At 33.0% G+C, this 27,218-nt stretch overlaps 1 protein-coding gene across 3 annotated transcripts; it reads right to left on the reverse strand.

Annotated features, from left to right (window-relative positions):
• Positions 1–2,457: 2,457 nt before the first annotated feature.
• Positions 2,458–26,840, reverse strand: LOC125073320 (PHAF1 protein CG7083). 3 transcript variants are annotated; one of them, XM_047684101.1, is made up of 11 exons: positions 26,643–26,840; positions 12,889–12,971; positions 10,186–10,313; positions 8,295–8,454; positions 7,833–7,928; positions 6,253–6,403; positions 5,427–5,626; positions 5,090–5,214; positions 4,720–4,909; positions 4,478–4,573; positions 2,458–4,353 (listed from the first exon to the last, which is right to left on the reverse strand). In XM_047684101.1, the coding sequence occupies exons 1-10, from the start codon at positions 26,704–26,706 to the stop codon at positions 4,487–4,489; spliced, it is 1,284 nt and encodes a 427-aa protein (XP_047540057.1). In that variant the 5' UTR covers positions 26,707–26,840; the 3' UTR covers positions 2,458–4,353; positions 4,478–4,486. The 3 variants fall into 3 exon arrangements, with proteins under 3 accessions (XP_047540057.1, XP_047540056.1, XP_047540055.1); XM_047684100.1 differs by having other exon boundaries at positions 5,427–5,632; XM_047684099.1 differs by having other exon boundaries at positions 5,427–5,668.
• Positions 26,841–27,218: the final 378 nt, after the last annotated feature.

Genomic DNA, 27,218 nt, shown 5'->3' on the forward strand with positions numbered 1-27,218 from the left:
TTATTGTATGAATGAAAGGTCACTTAAAAACTTGCCCGTGTTTATAGAAAGTTAATTCATTATCATGTAATACATTTCATTGAAATTAATTTCAAGCAAAGTATTATGAGTATTTTATTTATACAGATTTCGATTTAAAAAAAGATATACCCGTTAAATACTAAAGAGGGCGCAGCGTATGCTACCTTACACTTAATACTTTTTTTAAGGTATTATTTGTCAATTTTTTAACTTTTTTTTTATGGCACCACAGCCACTTATCTCAAAGACAATCACACATTACTTGTGCATAAATAATTTATTTAAATCCTTCGAAATACTCCTCGAAATGGAGCCTTAAGTATATAACTGAAAAAAAAAATTAACATTCCAAAATCAAATCATAAGTTGTAATCAATGAATAAATAAATCCTTTGTAGAGTCACAGATAATCTATGACAAACGTCAACGATCTTGATTAATTTAATTTTTTTTATTGATTTCGTCTTTCAGTGACGGACTTGAAACGTACATTCTCAAACATTAAAGACACCGTTATCTTAAATCTGCTACTTGAAACAATACGTGATGTAAACGATGTAATAACATTTATCTTTATTTCGCATTTTTTATCTGTATCTATCAAATTATCGGTTATCAAGATAAATTTCAGTAGAAATAAAACCGATTATGAGATTTAACTGAACTAAACAAAATACTAATACAAACAACAGCTCGAGTCCAAAGAATATTTCAAAGGAAAGCAATATAAGACCTTATTGCAATAAACCCAAGTATCATATTGCCCTACAACTGTCTAACATCACAACCGAGGCCAGTAAGCGATGTAGCCTATATATAAGCTCATTTCATTGAAATTTCGACTTTAACAACAACAAAATGAATCCTAAAATCGCATGCACGATGGCATAATATACAAAATGACTGAATAAATTGAGGTAAAGTATTCGTGTAAAATATATTTTGACTACTGTGTAAAAATATTGATTAAATTATAAGCCGTTCTATATAACCATAGACAACATAGACAGATATTTCATCATTATCGATTTGAAATAGAAAATCGCATCAATTAAATAAACTGACTTGGAAATGATATCACAAAACAATCGATAATGTTGTCGATTCTTTTGTAAGTCTTTATACTTCTGAAAGTAAGAATATTTTTACCTCTTTCTCGTGTATGGAGTTAAAAAGGACTAGCACTAGTCCTGTCAAATTAATATGTTAAATAGATATTTTTAATTCTATCTCTTTACGGGATTATTATATTGTCATTTATTTTTTCATTATATTATTTAAGTTTCGCTATAATTTAAACCCTTAGTTATATAATCTGTAAGAAAATAATAATTTATAAATAAATAAATATCACCGCATCAAACAGACACACACAGTATGAGATAACATTTTAATACGTCAACAAAATTTATTAGAAAGAAATATTAAGTATAATATTGTTTTTTTTTATTAATTAAACAAAATGAAAAAAAAAAGAATGTTATTTATAAACTTCATATGTAAGTATTTGCACCTTTATGTTTCGATTGATTGAGAGTGTTAAGATTCTATGTTATCGGTCTCTATGATATCGGATTTGAAAATTATATTGTCAAATCTAAAAAAACTACCAGACTGTAGGCATAAGCCTGTTAATTTAAAAAAATCGGAATTTTTATATTAAACACATTACATTGACGGACATTATATATCAAATTCTTTCCATAATTAATAATTAAAATTTACTTAAATATTTACTTTCTTAACGTTTTCGGTGCCGGTCTGTTTATATGTAAAATGCGATATATATAAAAAAATATTAGGAACAGAAGTCAATCTTTCAATTTATATATTGATATAATCTGTCTATATGTCTATGATCAATCAAATGACAACTGACATAACTTTTTTCTTCATTAAACCAAGACTCTTTACTTGGGCTGTATGGATTGATTTAATTATTTTTTGGCATAACGATGAATACAGGAATTGTCTTAAAATTTAAAATAAGTTCTTTATTTTAGAATATGTTATCATAAAATAGTACAATTTGAAGTTTAATTACGTCAGTTGTCATTCTATATAATATTGTATAAGGAACCAAGATACAAGGTAAATAACATCAATATCGTACAAGCCGAAACATTTACGCCTTTAAATAATGTTAAGGGGGCGGTCAGTTAAACAATACCATAATAACATTTCCTTTGCCGATGTAACATTAATAAAAAAAAAAAACGATACTAATATTATGAAATGTAAAAATTTCCTTGAGTGCAGATAGATAATCTTCGGAACAATGATTCTTAAGTTAACTATTGAGTAGTAGTTTGTCGCCGGTTAGAATCTTATTTCCGAACCGTTACTAGCTTTTCATTTAATATTTAATATATAGCCTACAAAATGAGGATTCTATAGAATTACATTCTTGTCTATTTAAATGATGTATATTTTGATTCGTTTGTCATATTTCAATTAAAAAAAAACTGAGTTTAACTAAGCACCCACTAAACAACGATTTTAAATAAGGCCGTTAATTATTGAAATGTCAACGTCAGAATAATGTCAAGTAAAAATTTAGTTTTACTTTTTAAAAGTGGATTTTATTTCTCCTGAAACATTTCTACACGGTCCAATTGATAAAGGTAATATTTTCCGCATGTATTGAGCTATTTGTTTAACTTAATAATAAAAATGGTAATATTTGTAAGTCGTTTTTGGCTTGAACCATATTGTATTGTAATTTTTACGATAATTCGAATGGAATCTTTATTTATTTTATATAATAAATTATAACAGATAATTAATTGAATATAATTTAGATGTTTTTTATTTAACATTGCAGATATGTAAATAATAAAAAGAAATAAGATTTTAATTATATTAAATAAATTGTTTCGTCGATCTCTTTCGAGTTTTCAAAACTTGACAGTGACATAATTTTACGCGCCTTTATCGGAAATATCAAATTAAAAAAGATTTATTTTATTAAATATAACTTTACAGAATTCCATTCGAATTAAATAAAAAAAAATATTGTGACAATTATCTATATCAAAATCACACATACATACATTGCATAAGCATTCACACAATTAGAAAGCCTATTCCTAAACCTAGATTGCGCACGAGGTGAGCAATAAGAGAAATAAGTAGATTAAAAAAAGACATTCAAGTTATAACGCCACGTATTCACTTACAAAAGTGTTTCGATTTTTGAATTTAATCAAATTTATAAGCAGGCTTTAATGCCGTCGATTATTAAAAAAAAAAATAGTTTTTGTATCAAATCTGTCAGATATCAATAATGTAATGCGTATTCGAAATTTGAACTTTTGTTCTATTTTATGGACTTATACATGAATTTATATATGAATTAAATTTTACAAATGAATACGCGGCTAACCGTACGCTATGTATAAAATTGTAAAGAAATCGAAAAACAACATTATTAATAGTCCATAGACATCGATAAAATAAATGTCAAATTGACGATAATACCATAGACAAAAATATTCGACTCGAGGACCTTACAAATGTCTTTTAGATAACTTTTTTTTTTTAAATAACAATAAGTCTGTTATGTACAAGACCCGATTTATTGAAATGGTATGATTTATAGTATATCGAAGCGAACTAGGTCCCTAGTATATAGGATATTCAGACGCCGAATAGATTTGCCTACGGAGTAATATTTACATAAATTAAATAACTAGTCTACTAAGAAAGCCACTTGAGGCGTAATTGTGGTGCTGTCGAGAAAAAATATTATTTGCACATTTTTCTTTTTTTGTATCCATTTTTATCACAATAATCACACGCTCTAGCAAATTGTCCAATGATTTTAGAAAAAATACATTTTTATGATATCTTATATTTTTTTTTTCGAACGTCAAAAAATATTTACAACTCCTTATAAACTATGTTTTTTTTTTAATGAAAAATTCAAATTTTCCCGTCAATATGTAAAACTTAAGAACACATTTGACTAATTATGATTATTAAGAGAAACTTTCGCACTATCATCTTAAATGTTTTTTTTTTAAATAAAATATTTTTTTTTACTGTCCATTGCTGCTAAGGAATTAAATAAACGTATACACACCATCTTGAGATCTGTCACTCACTTATTTTTTTTTTAGTTTTTTTTTCACAGTTTTTATCACATTTTTTTTTTCAAATACTGTTACCTCTTAGGTTGGTTTTTGTAAGGGATATGTGTCACATTGCCAGAAGGTTCGTGCGTCGAACGGTGCAGTGTTGCCACATGAGTGGAGTGTTTTTTAATTTTGTATATAACTGACAAACCGACTGCATTCAGGATGTGAATTTTTTACCTTTGCTTGGAGATACCTGATAATAAATATTATAGCTATTAAAATATTTATAAGTAAATTTTAAAAAATAGTTTTATTATATATTTCAATCATCGACTATGGATAAGGGGTTTATAAAAAAAAGTAGTTTACTATTTTACCTTGTTGTGTCACGCGATGGAACTGACCGCGTAGTGAGGTCGGGTGCCCTCTGGCTGGTACAGAGTTATCGACGCAATATAGTTGTTCGACATCACCTGCGAAGAATTACGACGGATTCCATCACAATGGTGACGATAACACATAACATAACTAATACACCGTTATTGCTAAGAAAGTGAACTCTTCCAGGAAAAATTAAAGAATAAAAGATAGATAGGATGTTCACTCATGAGCTGCTCACCTCGAAGATCATGTCCTGGTAGCCGTAGCAGAAGGTGGAGCCGAAGGGGTTGGTGGTGTTGGTGGAGGAGGCGCGGTTGAGCACGACGGGGCGCTCGCACACGCGCAGCGCGCGCGACACGCTCTCCCACTTGCTGTACGCCGTGATGCTCACCGCGCCCAGCGACTCCACCAGCGCGTTCGACTCGCATCTGGGGGGGGGGTTATTATTTGATCTTCCTATTTTGTAGATATCGTAAAAAATAACTCATAAATATTGTTTGTCAAGGAAATCTTTGTAAGAAATCTTAACTACAATGCGATACCATTAACTTCAAAAAGTTAGTATCGGCAAAATATTTATAACAAATGATCACGAAATAATAACTCACTTGTCTGGCTGCACGTTCAACTCGAACTCGCATCTGTGGTACATGTTAAAGTTGTAGTGACCCGGATAGTTAGTGTGGAGCACGAACTTTTTCACTTGATGCGTACGCGCATCGAACAGCACGTCCTGTAATGTCAGGGCATGACAAACTTTTTAAACAATTTAAAATGAGTATCGAGAGATCTATCAGGTACGCGTGCCCGATATCTCGGAGAACAGACAGGGACAACTTTTATACCCGCACAGCTGACGGGCGATCGAGACTATTCAAGACGGTGAACAGAAGGCAGCGAGTATAATCGATAAAATAAATAAATGAAAAGCGGGCGGGTACTCACCAGGCCGAGCGTGAAGTAGTTGAAGAAGTAGTCGGAGGCGGGCGGCGGGCGGCGGCGCGCCGTGGGGCGGTGGATGCGCATCTTGTCGTCCGCCTTGTAGTACAGGCGGGCCGGCGCCGCCAGCGCGCGCGACACGGCCTGGCAGCTGTCGCCGAAGCGCACCACGCGCCGCCGCGCCGCCGGGGAGCCCGCGCGCGCGCCTGCGGCTAGGGGGGTCAGCGCGCTAACGGGGCCGCCGCGCTCTATAGAGCCCGCCGGCGGTTACATCTCTATTGGCTCGGAAGCCCTTCGACTTGAATCGAATACCGAACGTAGCTAATGAATTCTATTTTTTAGGATATAGGTAAGCGGACGGGTCGATGGCCCACCCGATTGTAGCTACCACCCATAGACAAAGACGCTGTAAGAAATATTAACCATTCCTTACATCGCCAATGCGCCACCAACCTCGGGAACTAACATGTTATGTCCCTTGTGCCTGTTGTTACACGGGCTCACTCACCGATAAAACCGGAACACAACAGCGCCGAGTATTTCGATTAAATGGACTGGTTGACTTCCAGGCGAAATATATGTATAATTGTATTTAACTGACATTATATTGCAAAGGATGGAAAATAGTATCTACTGAGTTTCTTGCCGGTTCTTCTCGGCAAAATCTATATTTACGTTTAATACAGTTCTATACAATGACGATTCAAAAGTTATATTTGAACAAAGTATATTTAGATTTGACTTGATTTGAATGCCGTACAAGATGCTCAATTCTTTAAACCTCAAACCGAAGTCAACTATACGAGAATATAAGGTGAGCAATATGTCTCACCTTCTGTGTATATGTGCAAGCGTAATCCGAGCGTCGCAGTGGGCGACCGGAGAACGTCGCACCGTCTCAGGTGCAGTTGGTGTCGGTAGCAGGAGAGAGGCAAGTCCGCTAAAGGAGCCGAGCATCGACCTCCGCTGGCTGACCGTGTTAGCTAAAATATAAAACATTGGAAATATCAGATTATTGTATCGTGTATATATTGATATCTGAAAATTTGTATGAAATAAATGAAACACCTTGTTGGAAAGAAATTGTTATTTCCTGGTGATAAGTAGTCACCACCGCCCGTAGACATTGGTGCTGTAAGAAATAATAAACATCCCTTACATCACACTAATGACCACAAACCTTGGAACCTAATTCGTTATGTCCTTTGTGCCTGTAGTTACACTGTCTCACTCACCCTGCATAGCTAGCTGCATAGCACAATACTAAGTACTGCTATTTGGCGGTAGAATATCTGATGAGTAGCACACCGCATTGGAGAAGCATGATGATTTAGCCTCCAAACCGACTCCAAAGACCAAAAACACCAGGTCATCGGTAGAACTGGTGTAACTTTTATCGATTGTAATAAACCAGATGTGATAAATACCCGATACACGAATTCTACATGGAATTTACTATTTACTAGCATTCTAGGAAACATCAAGCCGTCCTTGAAACCCATCTCGACCGGAATAACCGGATTATCAAAACCGGTACGCGTTAAATGAGAGACCACTTGAACTATTAAATAAAACTTTATTGAATCCAACCTATCTGGTCAAAATTAGCTTACTAGTGAAAAATTGTTAAGTTTTAAATACAATAATGATCTCATTCATTTAAAAATTGATTTTTTTTATGATATCAGTAGGCTGACGGGCAAATGGACTATCTGATGGTAAGTGGTCACTAACGCTCATAGACACTGTACGAAATATTAACCATTCCTTACATCGTCAATGCGCCACCAACCTCGGGAACTAACATGTTATGTCCCTTTTGCCTGTAGTTACACTAGTTCACTCACCCTTCAAACCGAAACACAACGAGAAAGAATAGAATATCTGATGAGAGGGTGGGTCCTACCCAGAGGAGCTTGCACATAGCGTAAGATTCCATTAAAATGTCGTATTTGATATTGAATATTGTATGATTTGTTATTATCTGTGGACCACAGACGGATATCTGTCACTTGTATAATAATAATTATAGTATTGTCTTTTTAATCTGCAACATAAGACGTTGACAGATAATCGTTATGGCGGGAAATGGTGTGTGGAGATATATAATATTTGCATTCGGCGCCGTGTAAACTTAACGATTGTTATTATAAAATACTATAAGAATACACTAGAAATATCGTTTTATTTGAGTTAAGCAAGTTCTTACAACCCTACTACCAACTAGAAATAGTCTTCAAAGTAACAAGAACAGAGTTTGTTATATAAAACTATCCTAAGCAGAATATTGGGCACTGACACCATTAAACCCTACGAGTTCTTGATATAAATTTAGTGAAAGCAACAATATCGTCGTAGCACTATACGTTTAAAGACAAAAAAACCGATCAATAGCCTTAATGTTATACTAACCTGATGTTGTGATCCGTAGTATATCGTTGTTCGGGAGACGACGGGCGAGCCGCCGTTTGGGAACTGCAGCGAGCCCAGACCGTGCGCGTATCCAGGCTGAAATTATATTACATTCTAAAACAATAATCCAACGCATCAATAAAAGCTATGAATTGTCTGTATAAATATTGTACTTGAACCTAATGAAGAATTTCTAAGTTAGAAGTATCCATAGAAGAAGAATCTATGTATGTGTATGTATATATATATATATATAAGTCAATTTAGTACAAAAAATACAGTTAAAATTCAATTTTGATTCAGATAACGATAATGGGCCTGATAAGATGAAGATGTTATGTCTATTATGCTGGTATGACGCATTGCTGTTTGGCGGTAGAACACATCATGAGTATCTACCCAAACGTGCTTGCACCTAATAAAAATATACACATAAGACATTCCAGATTACCATAAACGTACCTCAAATTTACTATCAACGGGGAAATAAAAAGAGAGACCCCTAAAGTTGAGCGCGAACAAGTGACGCTGGCTGTCATACAGACCGGGGTGAGTCGCTCCGAAGCAATGTTCGACTTGCTCGATAGATGGCGTTATCTCTGGCGAGTTGAAGCACATACCGCTAGAAAAGAAAATCAAATGTATATCGGCTTAACTTAACCAGAAAAGCCGCTACCAATTCTGATGAATGGATTTTTAAATATTATAATGAGACAAAAGGTGAGACGTTTGTTCACATGCTACTATTCTATCCGACAAACGAAAGCTTGTTAATGATATACTTGTGAATAATAAAATTAAATTTTGATACACTACATCGAATAGACCAATCTTCCAACACAGAATAACGTTGGTAATTGGTTGGGTTGTTGGTTTTCAGTGAAGAGAACGTGTCATAGGAGTCAGCAAGATTTAAATTTGAAAGCTGTTCTTTCAAATAATCAAGATTTTTGATAATCAAATATCCTTCTCGTAAATCTTCCTTCACGAATCCATGAAGTTGGAGCGAGAAGCAACGCAAGTCTTTTGACCACGTTTTTTGACTACAATTTAAATATAAATATCTATAGTTCACGCTACTGATTGATGCTCGACTCTTAGATAACGTTATTACCTATAATAGGTAAATAAATATATCATGATATCATTTATATTAGATATATTTTCATGTTACCAACGAATATCAAATAAGTTTCCATAATTTCTAATCCACATCCAATATATATCTACTAATCTGATATATGTTTAAAAACTCAAAATTGTTATGTTATCATCATATAACTATAATTTGGACTAAAAAAAAAAATTGGGAAAAAGTTCAAAGCGAACAAATAAGGATAACTATAAAAAAAAACGAATCATATATTTTTTCAATCAAATTATTCTCAAACTATTTAACAACATTAACGTCTAAATAGCTGTAATTCTGAATACAATGAAAGCAATACATTCATCAAGGATCAAAACATTAATAATTAATTAAACAATCAGCGGAGATACGAAAGCATCGTCCCTGAACATCTGCAGCGGCTGGTTACCGCACAAAGGTCATCAGGTCGAAGAGATACCCGTTCGGAATGATTATTTACACGTCGCAAATCATACGTCGACCGATGGCGACGGACGTGACTGTATTATTTTTTCAATTCATCATACCATATCGCACGGCGAACGTGATCGAACCGCATGACTATTAATTCCATCAAACGGTGGAATCGTAATTCTGTCTGGCCTTAATAAATATCCTCGCGATAAATTAAGTGATACGAACACTTATACTTTAAGTAGAAAATATATAGACAATTTAAATCATGATGTACAAAAATAACTAGACAACGTCGTTTCTTTTGTGACTAGATTATAAGGCATATATTCCGATGACCTGAGTTCAATACTTCGATCAGGCCATTAAAAAATTATAGGGTTTTTCTGTCCAGTAATTCTCAATAGCTACTCGGAGTCAGTAAGCTCCTGTGCATCAGAAATACCGTACAGACATTATGATCTGCGCCTGAACTTTTTCCCAACGCATCGGATTTGCTGGATTGCCCTTAGGATTATTTGAGTAACAAAATAGAAAGTGCAATTGTGAACTATAAACGTGTACTGTTAGCTAGTCACTCTTGATAATGGCTTGATTGTACGTCATTAATATCATAACAGTGCAAGACGGCCTCAGGTTTAATTAAAGATGTCTCCAGACAAACAAATATAGAAAATATTGTTACAGAAACTTGGTGATGCTATCGACAAATATCTAGGAATTAAAACAGAAGCGTCGAACAGTTCGACGCTTCCGTTGTTTTTTTAATTCACCTTCCCAATCGTATTCTAGTAAATAAAATGTACTCACCTATACCTAAGCTTAACTAATTTCATATTATAAATTTCAATGATCTTGAGCCGCTGCGCGACCGGGTCGAATATTAACCGTATACCGTCCTGCGGCATATTTATTACTAAGTCCACTGACAGTGGATTCTGAAACAATAAACAAATAACAGTTAATAAAAAGTCACATGCATACATCAAAATTAGAGCATACTTTATTCAAGTCGGACTCTACACGCTTTGATATCTTGTCATTTCACAGGATTATATTAAATGTACAGCTATCACCGGTTCGGGATATAAATTGATCTAAATAAATTTGTTACGTCAAATAAGATAAACAACCGTCCTGAACTAAAAGCGACACTGCACTTGTCTTAGTATGTTTGAGTAGCGATATCGCTGTTTTGATCTAATTTAAATTGATATTATATGTACGACACACATGGGGTGCTAATAATTCAAAATTTTAAATACTACTTATTCAAAATTTGTAAGACATTTTCTGACATAAATAGTCCAATTTTGTGCAATAATTATCAGTTTTCAGGTCGTGATATATCATAGTCAATATTCGTTATAAGTTTGACAATACTTTTCGTAGGAGTGGTCTCTTCTCGGGAGTATTCGTCTGTTTTGTAACACTTCAGAATCGAGCATTACATCAATGAGAAAGATGAACAGAGCCTTTGCACAGTTATATCTAACATTGAGCAAGTGCGAGGTCAGCAGCAGCGAGTGCTAAAAATCGAAGCTTAGGTTGGTACGTTACAGTTTAACGCTCATAGATGAGGCAGTAGTGTAACGTATTGCTCAAAATCGAATCTTCGATGGTTACACTACAGAACGCCCTAATTACGACACATTAAGATTACTGGAGTTACAAAATCATCACATCACAGTCTAGATTGTCCCACTAATTGATTCTCAAAAATTGTCCATGTAAACGCATCTTTATAAATGATCTCGTATTGTCTGACAGCCCTATTCATACCTGTGTCAGTACTACTAAACCAATTAAAAAAAAACTTATTGCGTTGGACTATAATCTTTCTCAATAAATGGGCTATATATCACATGGCTATATATGCTAGGACCCGCGTGGATCATAAAACCAAATGAATGTATAAAATCATAAACAATTTTATATGATTAAAATTATTTCATGTAAACAAATTTATTAATTAAACCATTGTGTTAACAGAGAAGTCTTTGTACCACGAAATCATAATAAAGTTTTTTATGAGTCATGTACAACTGTTTTGCGAAAAGGAAAATAAACATTTAGCTATTTCTTAAGTATGTCGAGTCTTTTAAGTAGGACATTCGCCTGTGATTTCATTTGTACTATTGTGTTTATTGACAGGACCAGATTTAAAAGACTTTTGAGGTTCCTAAGAAGTGGGGCCTTTGAACATAGGTAAAAAAACATGTCTGTGCTTCAGGCGATTTAATTTAATTTAAAAAACTATATCTCATTTGAAGATTCTCAACTAGAAGTCTGGGCCAACTAAAAGGTTCGCTTTATGAGGGCCCAGACTTCTAGTAACTCAATGAAGAGAAAAAGAAACGGCGATATTTGTAATTATTTTAAATGTACATTACATAATAATCATTTTAAATTACACTGAAACCTGCTGGAAAATCTGGTACAAGCCACTTGTATGACACAATAGGTCTTAGTATGTACCGAAACGCTCGTATTTTCTAGTGGCTACAAGTCTTTATAAGTTGCCCTAAAAAAGGTTAAGTACGGTGTTAGGCGCCATTTTTAAGTGAATATTTTATAGTAAATATTGCTATCAAAAAAATTATTGAACAAAGGCTACAAATTACAAACTGCTGTAATGCGCAATTATGGAGGCTAGTTTTGTTTCTCGTGCAAAATCGAAACACTATACATTTAATATTCTTGTTAAATACAAAACAGATACAAAGTGTGGGGGGGGGGGCATTTTCATTTTAGGAATCCGTAAAAGACATATTTATAATTCTATCTCTCTATTAAAGTTACACACGGATACTACAAAGTTGAACACAATCAAACTCTGCGTTCGCTACGCCGCGCCGTTAGCTTATCAACTGAATCAACATTTAAAGTAATTTTTATCATGGAAAATGTAATTGTTTCCAACTTAATTTACAAAGCTGAAGAGTTTATACTGAAGGAGTCTACGAGCATGATTTCAATGATACTTTTTGAGTTAGAAACATTATATAACTTCTCGCTACGAATAAGACCTTAAAAGAGACGATCTTTACCAAAAACTTTTTCAATATTCTCATATTGGGTAAAATTCACATACATATTCCATGCGATTTTTTAACAGTTCTGATGTATTATGCATTATAAACAGTTCTTAATTCATATCTCTTTATAATACGACCGTATTCCACTTAACTTATATACACTTAAATTTAACTACCATATTTTTTGTTTACACCTTTAAAGACGTATCATTTAGAACGCTATCCACATCAGATATTAATTTTAAGTGCTTAGCGATAAGTGGATGGTGTAACTTTTTCAATAAATAATAACTTATCCGACATCACAAACGTCATTTTTTTACGAATCCATTATTAATACAGATAATTAAAGATCAATCAATGACGTTAAATCAATTCAAGGTCAAATTTGTTTATTTATACTCTATTCTCAATTCTATACTCTACTCTACTCCTTCTGAAATTTGAATATGCTACGAAATGATGATAAACTCACCTGATCACTATACAGAACCTGTACACCACGTATCGTTCCAACTTGACTCTGAATGATGGAGACCGCTTGCGAAAAGTGCATTCCTGTAAAACAAAATAAATTCTTTCATTCCAACGTAATTCATTTAATTCTTCAACGGAATAAAAATGGTACTTGAAAATTTAAGACTCATTTAAATAATTGTTTTTCACATTTATCTGAAAGTAACAGCTTGTAAATTTCCCGACGCTGGGAAAGCTCCCATCCACCGCTCTTCTTTTGGGGAAGATTTTGGAGCTTATTTCAAAAGTGTGTTGAATTGCTCAATTGCATTACGAAATTGCTAATTGGATACACATGTGGCAGATTATGAACAAACAAATTGAAGGTTCCTCACGATGTTTTCCGTCACCGAGCACCCAAATAAGGACATGTAAGCTCAGTCGTGCTTGCTCCAGTTTCTAAACGCAAACTTCAGCTAAAGTTCACGTTTACGTGGGTCGTGTCCTACTATGAACACACTTGCGCACTATATCTACAACATTTTATGTGATTATTCTTTGAGTTCGCCGCGATACCCGAAATTCGGTCAGATGAACCGGCATGGTTTTAATTAAACGACTTTAATTTAACGTGTCATTAAAATATATTTATATAGTCGCTTGACTATATCTAGCTGTTGGCGAACCAGAAGACTACGGAACTATGGTATAATTTGAAATAGAGTATACCCTGAGACATGAATAAGGAGACACATGTGAATTATGAGAAAATGCAGGATCTGAGGGAAATATTAATTTGAGCTGTCACAGTTCAAAGCAATTACATTCACAGTCATCTGTTATAATTTTAGACGAAAAAAATAATAATTAAATACATCCATAAGCTTATTTGAGATAATGCTAATAAATGCTAGTGACGGGTAGTACGATTCATAAACAACTATAGTAGTCCAATTATTGGCATATTTTAAGGAACCAATAATTTATATAACATAAATAATATTGGTTTTATACTAACAAACGTGAGTAGAACTCGCGCACGATTTTCTGAGAAAGAGTTCCATACCATTATCTAGTATATAAACGGAAAAACAGCGTTTGTTGCATGGGAACCCCCTTTAAATGTTTATTTTATTCTGTTCTTTGTCATCATCGTCTGTGATAATTTACAGACATACGGACGGACAGCGGAGTCTCAGTAACAAGGTCCGTTTTACCCTTTGGGTACAGATCCTTAATAAATTGATGCCTTGGTAATTTTATCTTACTAATTTAGACGGGGCTAAAGACGTAAGGAAAAAAGCTATCTTGAAATAATTTTAGCTATTGAGACCACAGACTCAGTACATTAGTGCGGATTTGGGCGCCAATTGGGGCACTCTTGGATTTAAGAATTTATCTTCAAGTAAAACATAGGTAAGTTAATTCTGTGCTTACAATGCAAGAATAAAACATATTATATGTATCATACAACCTAAAATGCCAATAGAAGTTGTTGTTCTTCTTAGGTATGAATTTACTTAGAAATATTCTTTGAACTTGACACAATGTACTTCATTAGATTTAAATGTTTTAAATGAGCAAACGTTCGCCTTGCACTAGCTAATCTAATGTGGCATTAACCACAAAAAAAAATCAAATATTCTTATTCTTAATTAATCTTGGCTTGTGCGTAGTTGCTGTTACTGCCTCCGAGATGTCACGTCATCTCTCCAGATCATCTGTTATCCTAGTACACTTATGCAATAGTATATACTTATAAAAATCTAATTGATATGAGATTTAACCCACAAACAATTCAATGTAATGGTATTGTTATGTCTATGATAAGTATTCGTTACCCTCGCATGACCGATAAGAATGTTAATGACACTAAACACGAACACGCGTACTATGTACTTTTTTACGAGAGTTTCATCGATATATATAATTTAATTGTTTGTATGTCTGTTACATTATAATAACAAATTCTGTCATAGATAAAGTATACTATTGTTATAGAATAGAAATACTATCCTATATATGTACCCGCTTATCTCGGTAAAATAATTCAATCTATTTACGTTTTACTTTAACATTAGATAAGCCATTTATTGAGAAAAGTTACAGACTATATAATATCACGCTAGGAACCCGGGGGTGGGGGGGATCGGTATCTTTCAACGCGGCTGAAACCGCGCGGAGCAACTGTACCCTACTCAAATCGGGGACCGAGTAAAGATGAACCAACCTTAGACATCCAAACGATCTGCTTATAGCTACTCTATATTGTGCACAAAAAAAAACCTGTCGATTCATATAACTTTACACTTTTAACTACCTACAACTACTTCCATTACTACTTCGCCGACGTCACAACGACTCAATTATTTTCGCAAATCCATAATGAATATCATAGATTATTCGAATTGGCAATCGACCAATGGCATCACGCCGATTCAATGTCAAAGTTGTTTATTTAGGTTTTTCTACTTGTGTGAGTAGAGAATCGTTGTCAATGTAAAATTAGGGTTAGAGATTACTCTTTGTGTGAGTGTGACCTAGACGAAGGTTCCCTATCCCGTATACTGTTTTCTTCATCCCGTTTACGACGTTCTCCCTCCTAAAGTTCCTCGCCCTATTAATGATGAAGGTTTATTAATGTTTGTGTTCAGTCCATTTTGTAAATTTCTATGTAAATATTGAACGTAATAAGATTAAGCTGTAAATAGTTTTGTGATTGTTCTTATGTGTTTTCAACAGCAATTATTTTTTATCAAATTATTATTATTGTGTTGTTTTAGGGTATGGGTGTCCGTCTACTACTATTACGCCTTCAAAATTAAATGTAATCTCGACCGCACCGGACAATCTCTATCGTTTCTTCTCCATCGCACGTGACATTGGCGAAATAATCTGTGTCCTTTGGCACAAATAAAAGCCATTAAAAAAAAAAGAGAATAGTTGTCAAAACATTATGTTATTTTTTATTTACGCGATCACCTCGGACAGCGTTACTTCACGCTGACACTTATCTTGTATATTAATAGCGTAAGCCGATTTTTGTCCCAGTGATTATGGGACGATAGCTGCACATAAAAATCGGTCATGGTCTCATTTTAAAAAAGCTTCAGCCGTTGATGTGCTGATAATTAAAGAGGATAATTGATTTCAATTTTCGCAATTACTACAATTTAACAAAGAATTAATTTTTGAGAAAGAAAAATGGTACCACCTACTGTTAAATTAAAGAATATTACTAATGAAAAACTCAAATTCTACCTGAACTAATGTATACTATTTGACATTAAAGAAATGTTTCATCATTTTGGCGCCAAATGTAGATGAGTGACTTGCAGTTTACAATGAAATGAAATCAAAACAAAACCATTCACAGGTTTCGAAATCCCTAAAAATTATTATGAAGTTTCACGGGAGACCCACTAGTATATTTATTATACGAGTATTATATTATATTATGCATATGCATCATGTACAGACTGTAAATTTCCCACAGCTGGGCTAAGGCGAGGAGGCCTCCCTTTGAGAAGGTTAGGAGCATATTCCAGCAAGCTGCTGAAATGCGGGTTGGTGGATTCTCATGTGGCAAAATTTCGTTAAAATTAGACACATGCAGGTTTCCTCACGATGTTTATCTCCACCGAGCACGAGATGAAGAATAAACGCAAATTAAGCACAATAAGATTCAGTGATGCTTGCTCGGGTTTGAACCCGCAATCATCGGTTAAGTTGTACGCGTACACTAGTTAAAATATTAAGTGCTTAATAAGACAAGAATACCTCGCGTCAATAAATTTAAAATGAGTGAGACTGTAATAGTATTATTATGTTATATTAAAACTTCCGAAACACGCTAAGAAAAAAAGCCCAATCATTTATTACTATAGATAGATATAGACAAGTCGTGTTTAGGTACTTTACGTGGTTTTGTTTTTATTTTAAATATATATATATATATATTCATGTAGGAGTGTTGTGTTTAGTGTTGTTGTTATGGTACACACACATCACAATCAACAAGAACTTGTTTCCTACTTTTAGTCAAAAATTTGTGAATATGCCGATGGTGTTTCGAAGATATATAAATAAAATACACAATTAATTCGAAATGATTCAAATAAATTATAAAAAAATAATGAGATTTTATTAACAAAAGCATAATAACTTGTAACACATCCCTCGATGAACAAACATACCATAGAATATTATATAAACGAATTAATTGTACCTTTATAAAATTGATATAAAGGTAAAATTAATTCGTTTATACGTAGGGGGTAATCAAGGGAAAAATAGACACAATTCTAAAAAAAATCACACGCAGATATGGACATTGCTCCTGAGTGCTACAGGGTATAGTCGTAAATTATATCATATAATTTTCTTTATTAATAAACTGCACCCGTGCGAAGTCGCGGCGGGTCGCTAGTCATAAATAAACAAATATAAGTTTCTACTTTACACGGGTTCATAAGGGTCGTTATAAAACGTTTATATTGAAGGGCAAACGTATAAAGGATTTTAGTCTTAGATCAGGTACCTTCACAAGCTTACGCAGAACATCACCATCACCAAACTTTCGTGACAATCGTTTGATTGGTTTAACAAAATTTTTTATTAGTTAATATAATAAAAATAATCATTATAGTTCGTTTGCTATTTATTATAATTAATTTTCATCGTCCCTAGAGAATTTATTAAACACATAAATGTAATTACCTAAAAATATATTTCTAATAAGTCTACGAATCTCACCTTAGGGAGTTTACAAATAATGTTTACTGAGTCCTATATTCGATAACGCCGCTTATTCTGACAACAGAATAAATAATAACATTGTAATTATCAAACATTGAAAAAGCTCAATGTCAAACATTTTCGAGAGAAAGTAGAGGAGAACCTGAGACCATCGTGCTGAATGTCATAATCATCACGGTGCATGTATGGTGCATACTCGGTGCACTTATCCGGACCAATATTATCAACAGCCAAACTAATGAAAAAATTATTATTTAAAATTTGAGAATTGATTTATATGAATTTTCATATTTCGAACGTTTTATTTCTGTTCTATTTCCAAATTATTTTTATTGATAGCAATAACGTCAAAAAAAAAATCGCTGACGAAGAGAGAACGAAAACGCACTGAACAGTTTGTCTTTGCCTAAATATACGAGTTATTTTTATAAAGTTTTTATGTCAGGTTTTAAGGACAGATAATTAATATTATTTCTTTATTATTGAGAAAATTTGACATTGATTTAGATGTTAGTATTACTTAACGACCCGATAAGATAATAATCTCTTTTTGCTTTCAATGTAATACATTGTATATTTTTTTGTTATTGTTTCCTCAAATAATCATATCAACTCACGTGTACGTCTTATGTTTATCTTTATTGGATAGATTAATGTTATTTATGACGTGCCAGTATGATTTATTTCGAGGCACCAATCCTAAACTAGTTATTCGTTGTGTCTTCACACGGGTACACTAAGGGTATATGTACACAATTTTTAAATTGAAGAAAAAACATAAAAAAGGTCACGTTTCTTTACTATAATATGCAAGTATTATACATGTAAACCATTCCCTTGAATTATCCTGCTCTTTGATGGAAACCGCATCAAAACCCCTTGCATAGTATAAAGATGTAAAGGTACAGACAGCGGGAAGTGATATTGTTTTGTAATATGTAGAGATAGATATGATCAAGTATTAAAATAACCAATGTCATTCCTACACTATTCCGGGATCGCGGAATCAATTCCTGCTGGAGACAAATATGGCTCATCCAGACACACTAACAGAAGTGCTATTTAAAATTCGACTATATCTATAGATATCATCACCCAAAATTTAAAAAGACATGCGAATTACGTTTGGGTCGAAGATACTTTTCTATTCTTATATACGTTTTATTTTTATTGGCAACACTAAAGCTCGTCAGTCACTAACAAAGTACAGGTGTTCTGTAAGAAAAAACTCGATACTCACCGATAAAACGATACATTAGCTTTAATAATTATAAAAGTTACTGGATACACGGATTGAAATGACGTATCACGTTAAGTCACTAGTCAGTATTTAACGAGTGAGATACGAAGTGAATTCTTAGATAATAACGCTGCAGAACTGTTATGCATTTGCCTATTCATAATGGTAGTACACCTATCGTTATCGTACGATCCTTTGTGAGTTACTGGTAAAGATTCGTTACAGAGGTACCTATGCACTTCATCTACCCGCAACGCGGTAGATGAAGTCCATAGGTACCGTTGTCGGTTATATACTTACAAATTATTAGATAGCCATTCTCTGCACAGTGATATAACAAAAGCGCTTACTTTTAATTAAAATAAGAATGAATGAGAATCTTTCTTCTGAATAGCTTCGCTTACGAAGCATTTTTTATGGGGACATTTTGAATTACGCTTCATAGTCTTATAGATAGATTCTTCTATTCGTAATAAAAGCCAATCATTTCTTGAACACCAACTGGACATTATATTACGACTTACAAAGAAAACAATTGCTTTTTGGGGCCGGAAAATTTAAACTCGGAAAACAACTTCAGGTTTAATCAAAATCGATTATAGTTTAGTAGCCAAACATATTCATTTTTATGTATTAAGTAGAAGATACATAATCGTTTTGAATTCTCGTCCCGTTATCCACAACAATAGTCTAACCAACTATAGGCCAATTGTTTCAACGCCATTGTTGTCTATGTAACGCAAACGTTATATGCTAATGTTTGTATAATCATTAAACGAAATTTAAATTTTAATTCACTTCAAATAAACTCATATACGTCAACAAATTATTTATTTTGGGACAATTCAATTTGGATTTCATGAAATTATACATTTATTCATATTCGCGATAAATAGACGACATTCGTTTTATTTTTATATAAGAACGTTACAGTATAGTCTATTCTATATGATTTGCAAATAGATCTGATATATTATGCACACTAGAAATTCTTCGTTCTTGATTAACGTATTTATTTAATGATCATTTAATGTTCACCAGATGGTAAGTCCCTACTGCCCACAGACATTGGCGCTGAAAGAAATATCAACCAATCCTTACATTGCCAATGCACCACTAACCTTGGAAACTAAAACGTTATGTCCCTTGTGCCTGTCGTTACACTGACTCACTCACCAGGAACACTACAAAACTAAGTCTTGCTGTTTTGTGGTAGAATATCTCTTGAGTAGGTGTTAACTATACGGACTTGCACAAAGTCCTACCACCAAGTAAATACATTCATACAAATCGGCATTTTAACACGAATTCATAATCAGTGCCATAAATGATTTCATAACACGAACAATGATGTTATGTCCATTAAAGATCAAATTTAGTTAATTTCCTTTACTCCTCCTGCCGTTGAATGAGACAATACAAGTGAATGTTTAGATTTTGATGTCTACTCATACGTTACAGCTAAATTAGTGAAACGGACTTCGATAAATTAACAACAGACATTGAAAGGGTCCAATAAATAGCTCCTATCGAGTTGTCTTAGATTTTCGCGATTATTACACATTGAAATAAAACTAGTTTTTAACGGATTTAATCGCGTATATTAATTATTTTAACATCCCGACGTTTCGAGCACTTTGCAGTGTTCGTGGTCACGGTCACAGTCTGCCCGTATATACGCGATTAAATCCGTTAAAAACTAGTTTTATTTCAAAGCTCCTATAGATTTTAACCAGAGAATGCTAATTTAAGTGAACACACTACAACTAAACTAAGTTCATTTGACAATTGACCGCGTTGTGCCGAAATATTTCAACACAGAGAAACATGATTAATGGTTAATTTATTTTAAACCATTGCTACAGTCATAGCACATACGTGACATAGTGTGACAGTATTACATATATGATAGTTTGTAGTAGTTTTTTTTTTAATTTTTACTGCTATTTAACGAAATTTAATTTCTATATGTATTATGACACAGGCAACAACAAATTTCAATTGTCTAGATTGCCTTTGTAAAAACGTACTCAACAACGACAATAAAATAACATTTGAGTTAAATAATAAAATTAGCTGCATTATGAGAGCAATTCTGAACGAACACCTAAACTCACCTCAGAACACGATCGTGAAATGCCAGCGAGTGATATGCGGCATTCACTATAATAATTACGATAGTTGAAGGATACACATATCAAATCAGCTGTTAACAATTCACGGTTGAGATGTGGAGTGAGTTCTTACAGAGAAGCACAAATGAACAATGGATTCAGGATAGTCGCTTTTGGATTAACACCAAAAAAAGTACATAGCATTTTATTGTGCTTTAAGTAGTGTAACGCATTACAAAAACTTAAATCAAATTAACTTTACGATTAGTCATGGAAGAACTCTGATGATTTTGGAGAGGGAGGGCTGAATCATCGAATCTCACAAAGCTTCTGCTTAAGATTACCTTAAGCTCAATTAATATCATTGTTAAAAAAACTACCGACTAATATTCTACCGACAAGCAGGAATAGTCAGCATTTTTGTGTTCCGATTTATTTTTATTAAATATATTAGCCAGTTTGACTACACGCCCAAGGAACGTCGAAGGTCTTAAGGTTGATGTAGCACTGGCGAAGTGAGAGATGTTTAGTTTATCTACATTACCAATGTCCATGGACAATGGTGGCCGATGATGGTGGAAGATACGTATTGTATACTAAAACATTGATAAATAAATAGTGTCCGACAAAAGGCCAATTTCTAGCAGACGACGAGGCCGATTAATCGGATATTGCCACAACCCTAAGAAATTCAGTTCAAGATTCGCTTAAAGCAAATAAAGTAATGCTTTTAAGTTTATGGTGACCGTATATAAACATTGATATGATTAAAATCACCTTTCTATTTGTCCAATTAAATTAAATTTACAGTCACAACACTCACTCTTTCCAACTCTTTCTAAGCCGAAGTTTCCATGGGACACTATAAGTACGGCATATTACTTTAGACATATACTCTATTCCAACCATAAGAGGACAAAAGCCAAGTAAACAACATTTGACAGCAAATTGATGCGATATCATTGGTCGAGAGCTTGATTAATCTATGATATTTACTATGGATTTGCGAAATAATTGCGTCTTGAACGTTAACGGAATGTTGGAAGTAAAATTAAGTGGAAATAAGTAGTTAAGTGTTATATTATAAATAAAGATATATATTAATCATAAACTCTCAGTAGTGCACAATATAGCTGAGTTATTAGTAAATCGCATGAAATATGTAAATCTAAGGTTTGTTTACCTTTTTTCCTACTTCCACTGGAATAGGGTATACGTTGACATACATTTAAATATTTAATACATGCAATTAATTAGCATGTACAATTTTAATTAATGAGATACTTCTCATTAGGTAATTAAATCACACATTACTTTTTTTGATCAATTAAATGTTTTCTTTAATAAGTTTCTAGCCAATTGTATTAAAGTTAATCATAAGCGTCCAATAAAAAATCTTGAAATAATTTTGCAATAAATGTAAACAACTATTTTTGTTAACACGAAACGTTTAAAAATTCTTATTGTTGGTTTGTTTGTTCGTTTGTTTGTTACGCTTTGTCTTCTGAACTATACACTAAAAACATACTATATAATATAAATACATACACGTTGTAGCAGGTACAAAAGGAAATCGGGTACCTTCACTTGGAGCTAGGGCTTTGTTCAAGCCTCCCTGAGTAGGTACTGCATACCTATTATATATTCTATCGCAAAGCAGCAATAATTAGTACTGTTGTATTCCGGTTTGAAGGATGAATGAGCCAGTCTAATTACAGTCACAAGGGACATCTTAGTTCCCAAGGTTGATAGCACATTGGCGATGTATGGGTACTATTTTTTTATTTAATAGGTGACGGGAAAATGAGCCAATATGGTACAAAAGTAAAAATATTAACCATTTCTTAAATCACACCCTTTAAACCGGAACACAACAATTTTGAGCTTTGCCTAATGAGTAAGTAACACCTACCCAGAAGGGTCGCACAAAGCCCTACCGCAAAGTAATTTAATATATATAGTAGATTGAATTATGCAAAGCAGATAATGAAATAGTCACTGATAGTTATATATTATTCGCCAACCATTGTAAAATGTGCGTACAGCTGTTTGTAGTCAAGGTCGAAAAATATTAATATCAACGAAAAACATCGTTACGACACATTAATCTCCCGATAACATTAACATAATATGCGTATATGTTATTGTGTTTAACTGTTAACTTGCGATAATAACTCTGTAACATATGGAAATATGGAAAGCGAAGCCGTTGGTCCTGTGCTTGATAAATCCTCAGCCCTACCAGGATATTCGCAAATATGTTGCACAATATTAATTAGCCATCAAGTTAATTATATTAATTTAGTCATCCTGTGTTTCTTGCCACGCGATCTGGACTTAATTCAACCGACTGTCATAATATTTGAATACATTCGGCTCTCTCATTTTCAATCGATATTTTCAATTGAATATATATTTTATTACATAAATTAACAAATAAACATTAATGTTTGTATGTTTGCCTTCTGTGTTCTTAAATTGTTCATTTGGTCAAAAGTTTTGCGTAGGCTAGCAAAGGACCTAGCCCAAAAAAAACAAATATGCTTGTCCTTCAATATAACCATTTATGTATCTAAACCCTTATTCAATGCTTGAGAATCCGGGACAGGATACCCTAGTCCTGCCTTAGGCGCCCCGTTACAAGCAGTTCTAGCGATCTCGCACCTCCTTACCTAAATCTTTTTAAGAGACCATCTGGGGTTCCTTATTTACATTAGGCACCCAAGTTTTAAGGATCCACTACATGCGTGAGCCAGTTACAATACAAAAACCAATATTTAGACAAAGTAAAATTATCCTTAGATGAGAGAATAGATATAGGGCGAGTTCGTTTTGCACATACGACATCGGAACGCGTAACTAATTAGTAACTGCTAGATGATTCGCACTCTTATTTGGCAAACTAAAAAAATATATCGTTTAACAACTTACCACACACCTACCTAACAAAATTTAAATATTTTTACGGTTGAAGACATATGGATATATCTTATAGAACGTTTAAGCTAAAAACAACTAGAAAACGAACAACTTTTTATAATACAAACACTTGTTTTGCTTAATTATTTTTTATCTATAAAGAGGCATAGACAAAACAGTTCAGTACCTCCACTCCTTTTCTTAACCGTTTTATTTTTTTGTATCGAAGGACTTTAATGTTTTCAATAAAAAAAAATGGAAATGAAACAAGTCGAAACTATTTCCAAACATACTTACTCATATATGAGTTTTCCACTAATTTCAATTATTATAGTCGAAATACGACCAATAGACGAACACAAGTATCAACAGAAAAATCAGAGAATTCAAATTATTTTGGGTGGCCAAGTAGCCCAAAGCTAAGATAACCCAGATGATAGAATGCGAGCATCTTAACCGATAATTGAGGAATTAAACTGCTTGCTACTTCCTTAATATGTGTTTACAGTTCATCTCGTGCTCGGCGGTGAAGGAGAACATCCTAAGGAAACCTGCTTGTGTCTGATTTCATTGAAATTCTGCCGCATGGTATTCACCAAATTACATTGGGGCAGCGTGATGGTATAAGCTCCAAATCTTCTTTTCAAAGGGAGAGGAAGCCTTAGCCCAGCAGATGATTAAATTGTAGTTCCCATGCAATTGATCAGAAGATCTCACAAGATCATAGCATGAACCCTTGATATCTCTTCTAGGAAGAACAGGAATCACTATAAAACTAAGACTAACATTCTGATAACATATTCATGTAAAAATTCGCTCATTAATTTGTTAAAATCATAGGAAATAATGATAGATTAGAGAGAAAAATTATATATCACTTACATTAAAGTACAAGTAATTACATTAACCAGTTGTATATTATGTATATTACATAATACATAATGGACAATTGAAAGACAGTCTGTAATTACTGTCAGTGGCTATACAGAGGTAATTAGATGACTCTATGGTTCAACGGCTAGATAAGCAGCTGGTAAATAATGTAGATGGGTTCAAATTGATTTAGTCCATAAAAAATAGTTAGTTTTCCATCTCTTGGAGGCACAGCAAACCTCATTAGAGACAGCGTAGCACTTAGAACAGCCTCAATAGAAAATAGTACATGTGGTGACAAGGGTGAAGTTCATTTTGCATATATTATATTGCATATCATCCTAAATATTGAATTGCTGTAAAATATAGATAGAATTATCATTATGATTATGTGATTACAAAGTTGTAGATACATATATTAGCATCACAGTCTAATATTTAAAAAAAAAAAAAAAATCTTGTAAGAAGTTCAAATAATGAATATATCCATACATCAAATACATTTTTTACCTAGTTATATTATTTCCAGGATCAAATACCAAGTTATAATGTAAAAAATAAAGATCCTAGACAAAAAGTCATGAGTCTTAAACATGGCTGAGTGTTATCTAGTAATTGAATAAAATGATATATATTTTTTAAATAAGAAATTGCTCCCAATAACCAGTATTAGGAGCAGTTTCAGCAGAGCAGTCAAATTTTTTTTAGCCAGAAGTAGCCTTAAGCCTGAATAACTTGGTGTTAAAACTCCAAACTTTACACAATAAGGGACCATAGTGACAGGATACAGTACAGACACAATTAAAAATGATATAATATATAACGTCTAGTACCTCAGATAGCATTAATCATAGCTTATTGTGCCAAGTTCAAGAACAAGTTTCGATGCTTTGGATAACAAAATAATAATAAGTCATTCTATGAGAATAAAACAATACTAGGGAAAGTTATTACTAAAGTATTTTTAAAACTACACTCAGATATATTTAATAATCACTAAGTAGGCACAAAATGTATCCGAGTGCAGAAGTGATATAAAAATATATATTGTAGACTATTTACTATGTTAATAATATAAATAGTATGTCTACTTGTAACATTTTTATGATTCAGAGTTAAATTTTTGGTTATGATTACAAACTATTATGGAAAATAATAAAACCACTTAGTTATCATTAAATTATCAAAAAAAAAAAATCAAAGATACTTTCTAGTGATATTAGGAAGTTCTATTGACAAACATTGTGTATTAATTATTCATTTATTTATATGAATAATACATAATTTAAATTGAGTGGGTAGAAATACATTGTTATCCGAAACATTGCCTTCTCATAGTTTAAAAAATATTAATTATTTTTTTTTAAATCACTCATGTATCCTTTTCAACATGATAAGAAATTAATAATAATTAAAAAAAAAAAAAACATTTTAATTTATTTATAATTAGAATAGTTTCAGCTTAGAGATAAAAAAATAAAATTAATTAGGTTGTCTGATGCATTATCATTAATATATCAATCATAAATGTAACATAAAATATTTCTCATCTTAAATAGGTCGTAATTCTAATGCTATGTTTATATGTTCATAACAAAATAATTGTGTTACGAAAAACAATGAATAAACATGACAACAGCGATTTCATGGTCAAGTGTAGCAAAAAAAAAATAAACATTGGTACCACAGACGAAACAAAGGCCCGTGACACTTCGAAAAAAAAATCAATGCGACCTCTTAACTAAGTACTATATTTTTAATTAAGGGGTTAATTGATCAAGCCGTTAAAATACCATTGCGTAAGTCGCGTCCCGTAGAAAATACAACGCAAAACCTTGACGTAAGATATAAACATACGAGGGTGCTTACCTAAAACGAACTCCCAGGCATCGCAGCCCAGGGAACGTTCGGGAACGATTTCTAAATCCAGCATGATGCACAAAACACTTATCACACACTAAACTATCTAACTTTCACTCAATATAACAGTATTTTAACGACAAATGGCTCTTTTACGCTGCCTTTCTTTGTTTGCCAACTTTAGTTTTCAACCATTTTGTATTTGTCAGAGGAACTGTCATTACAAACAGCTGATTGTATTCTACCAGGTACGCACTGTAATTTACAATTTTACATTGATAAAAATATCCTAATTGATTATTATTTCAAGGATATGAAACAGTTGAAAGAGCTCTATATAGATATGTAGACAGTCCATGTACTATAAATATACATTATTATAAATAAATGCTAATACCAAATTCTTCACTAAAATGTCGAAATGCATAATACACAGTTAACTTTACCTTAACTAGAAAAACTAAAGAATAGATACATTTTTTTTTTAATTTCACGAAAAATTATCATGAAAGTGTAAAAACGAAACGGATTTATTAAATCAAAATATTACTAATTCAAGTTAGTCGTAAATACGGCCCTGGCAAA

The sequence above is a fragment of the Vanessa atalanta genome, chromosome 24, assembly GCF_905147765.1.
Source record: "Vanessa atalanta chromosome 24, ilVanAtal1.2, whole genome shotgun sequence".
Classification (NCBI taxonomy): domain Eukaryota; kingdom Metazoa; phylum Arthropoda; class Insecta; order Lepidoptera; family Nymphalidae; genus Vanessa; species Vanessa atalanta.

Bases quoted from the DNA above. Each gene is read 5' to 3' on its own strand.
- LOC125073320 (XM_047684099.1), bottom strand. From the start codon at position 26,706: ATGCTGGATTTAGAAATCGTTCCCGAACGTTCCCTGGGCTGCGATGCC. The intron at 10,314-12,888 runs GTGAGTTTATCA...TTATTGTTTCAG, and splicing joins AGGTTCTGTATAGTGATCAG to AATCCACTGTCAGTGGACTT. The intron at 5,215-5,426 runs GTGAGTACCCGC...CTGACATTACAG, and splicing joins ACTACTTCACGCTCGGCCTG to GACGTGCTGTTCGATGCGCG.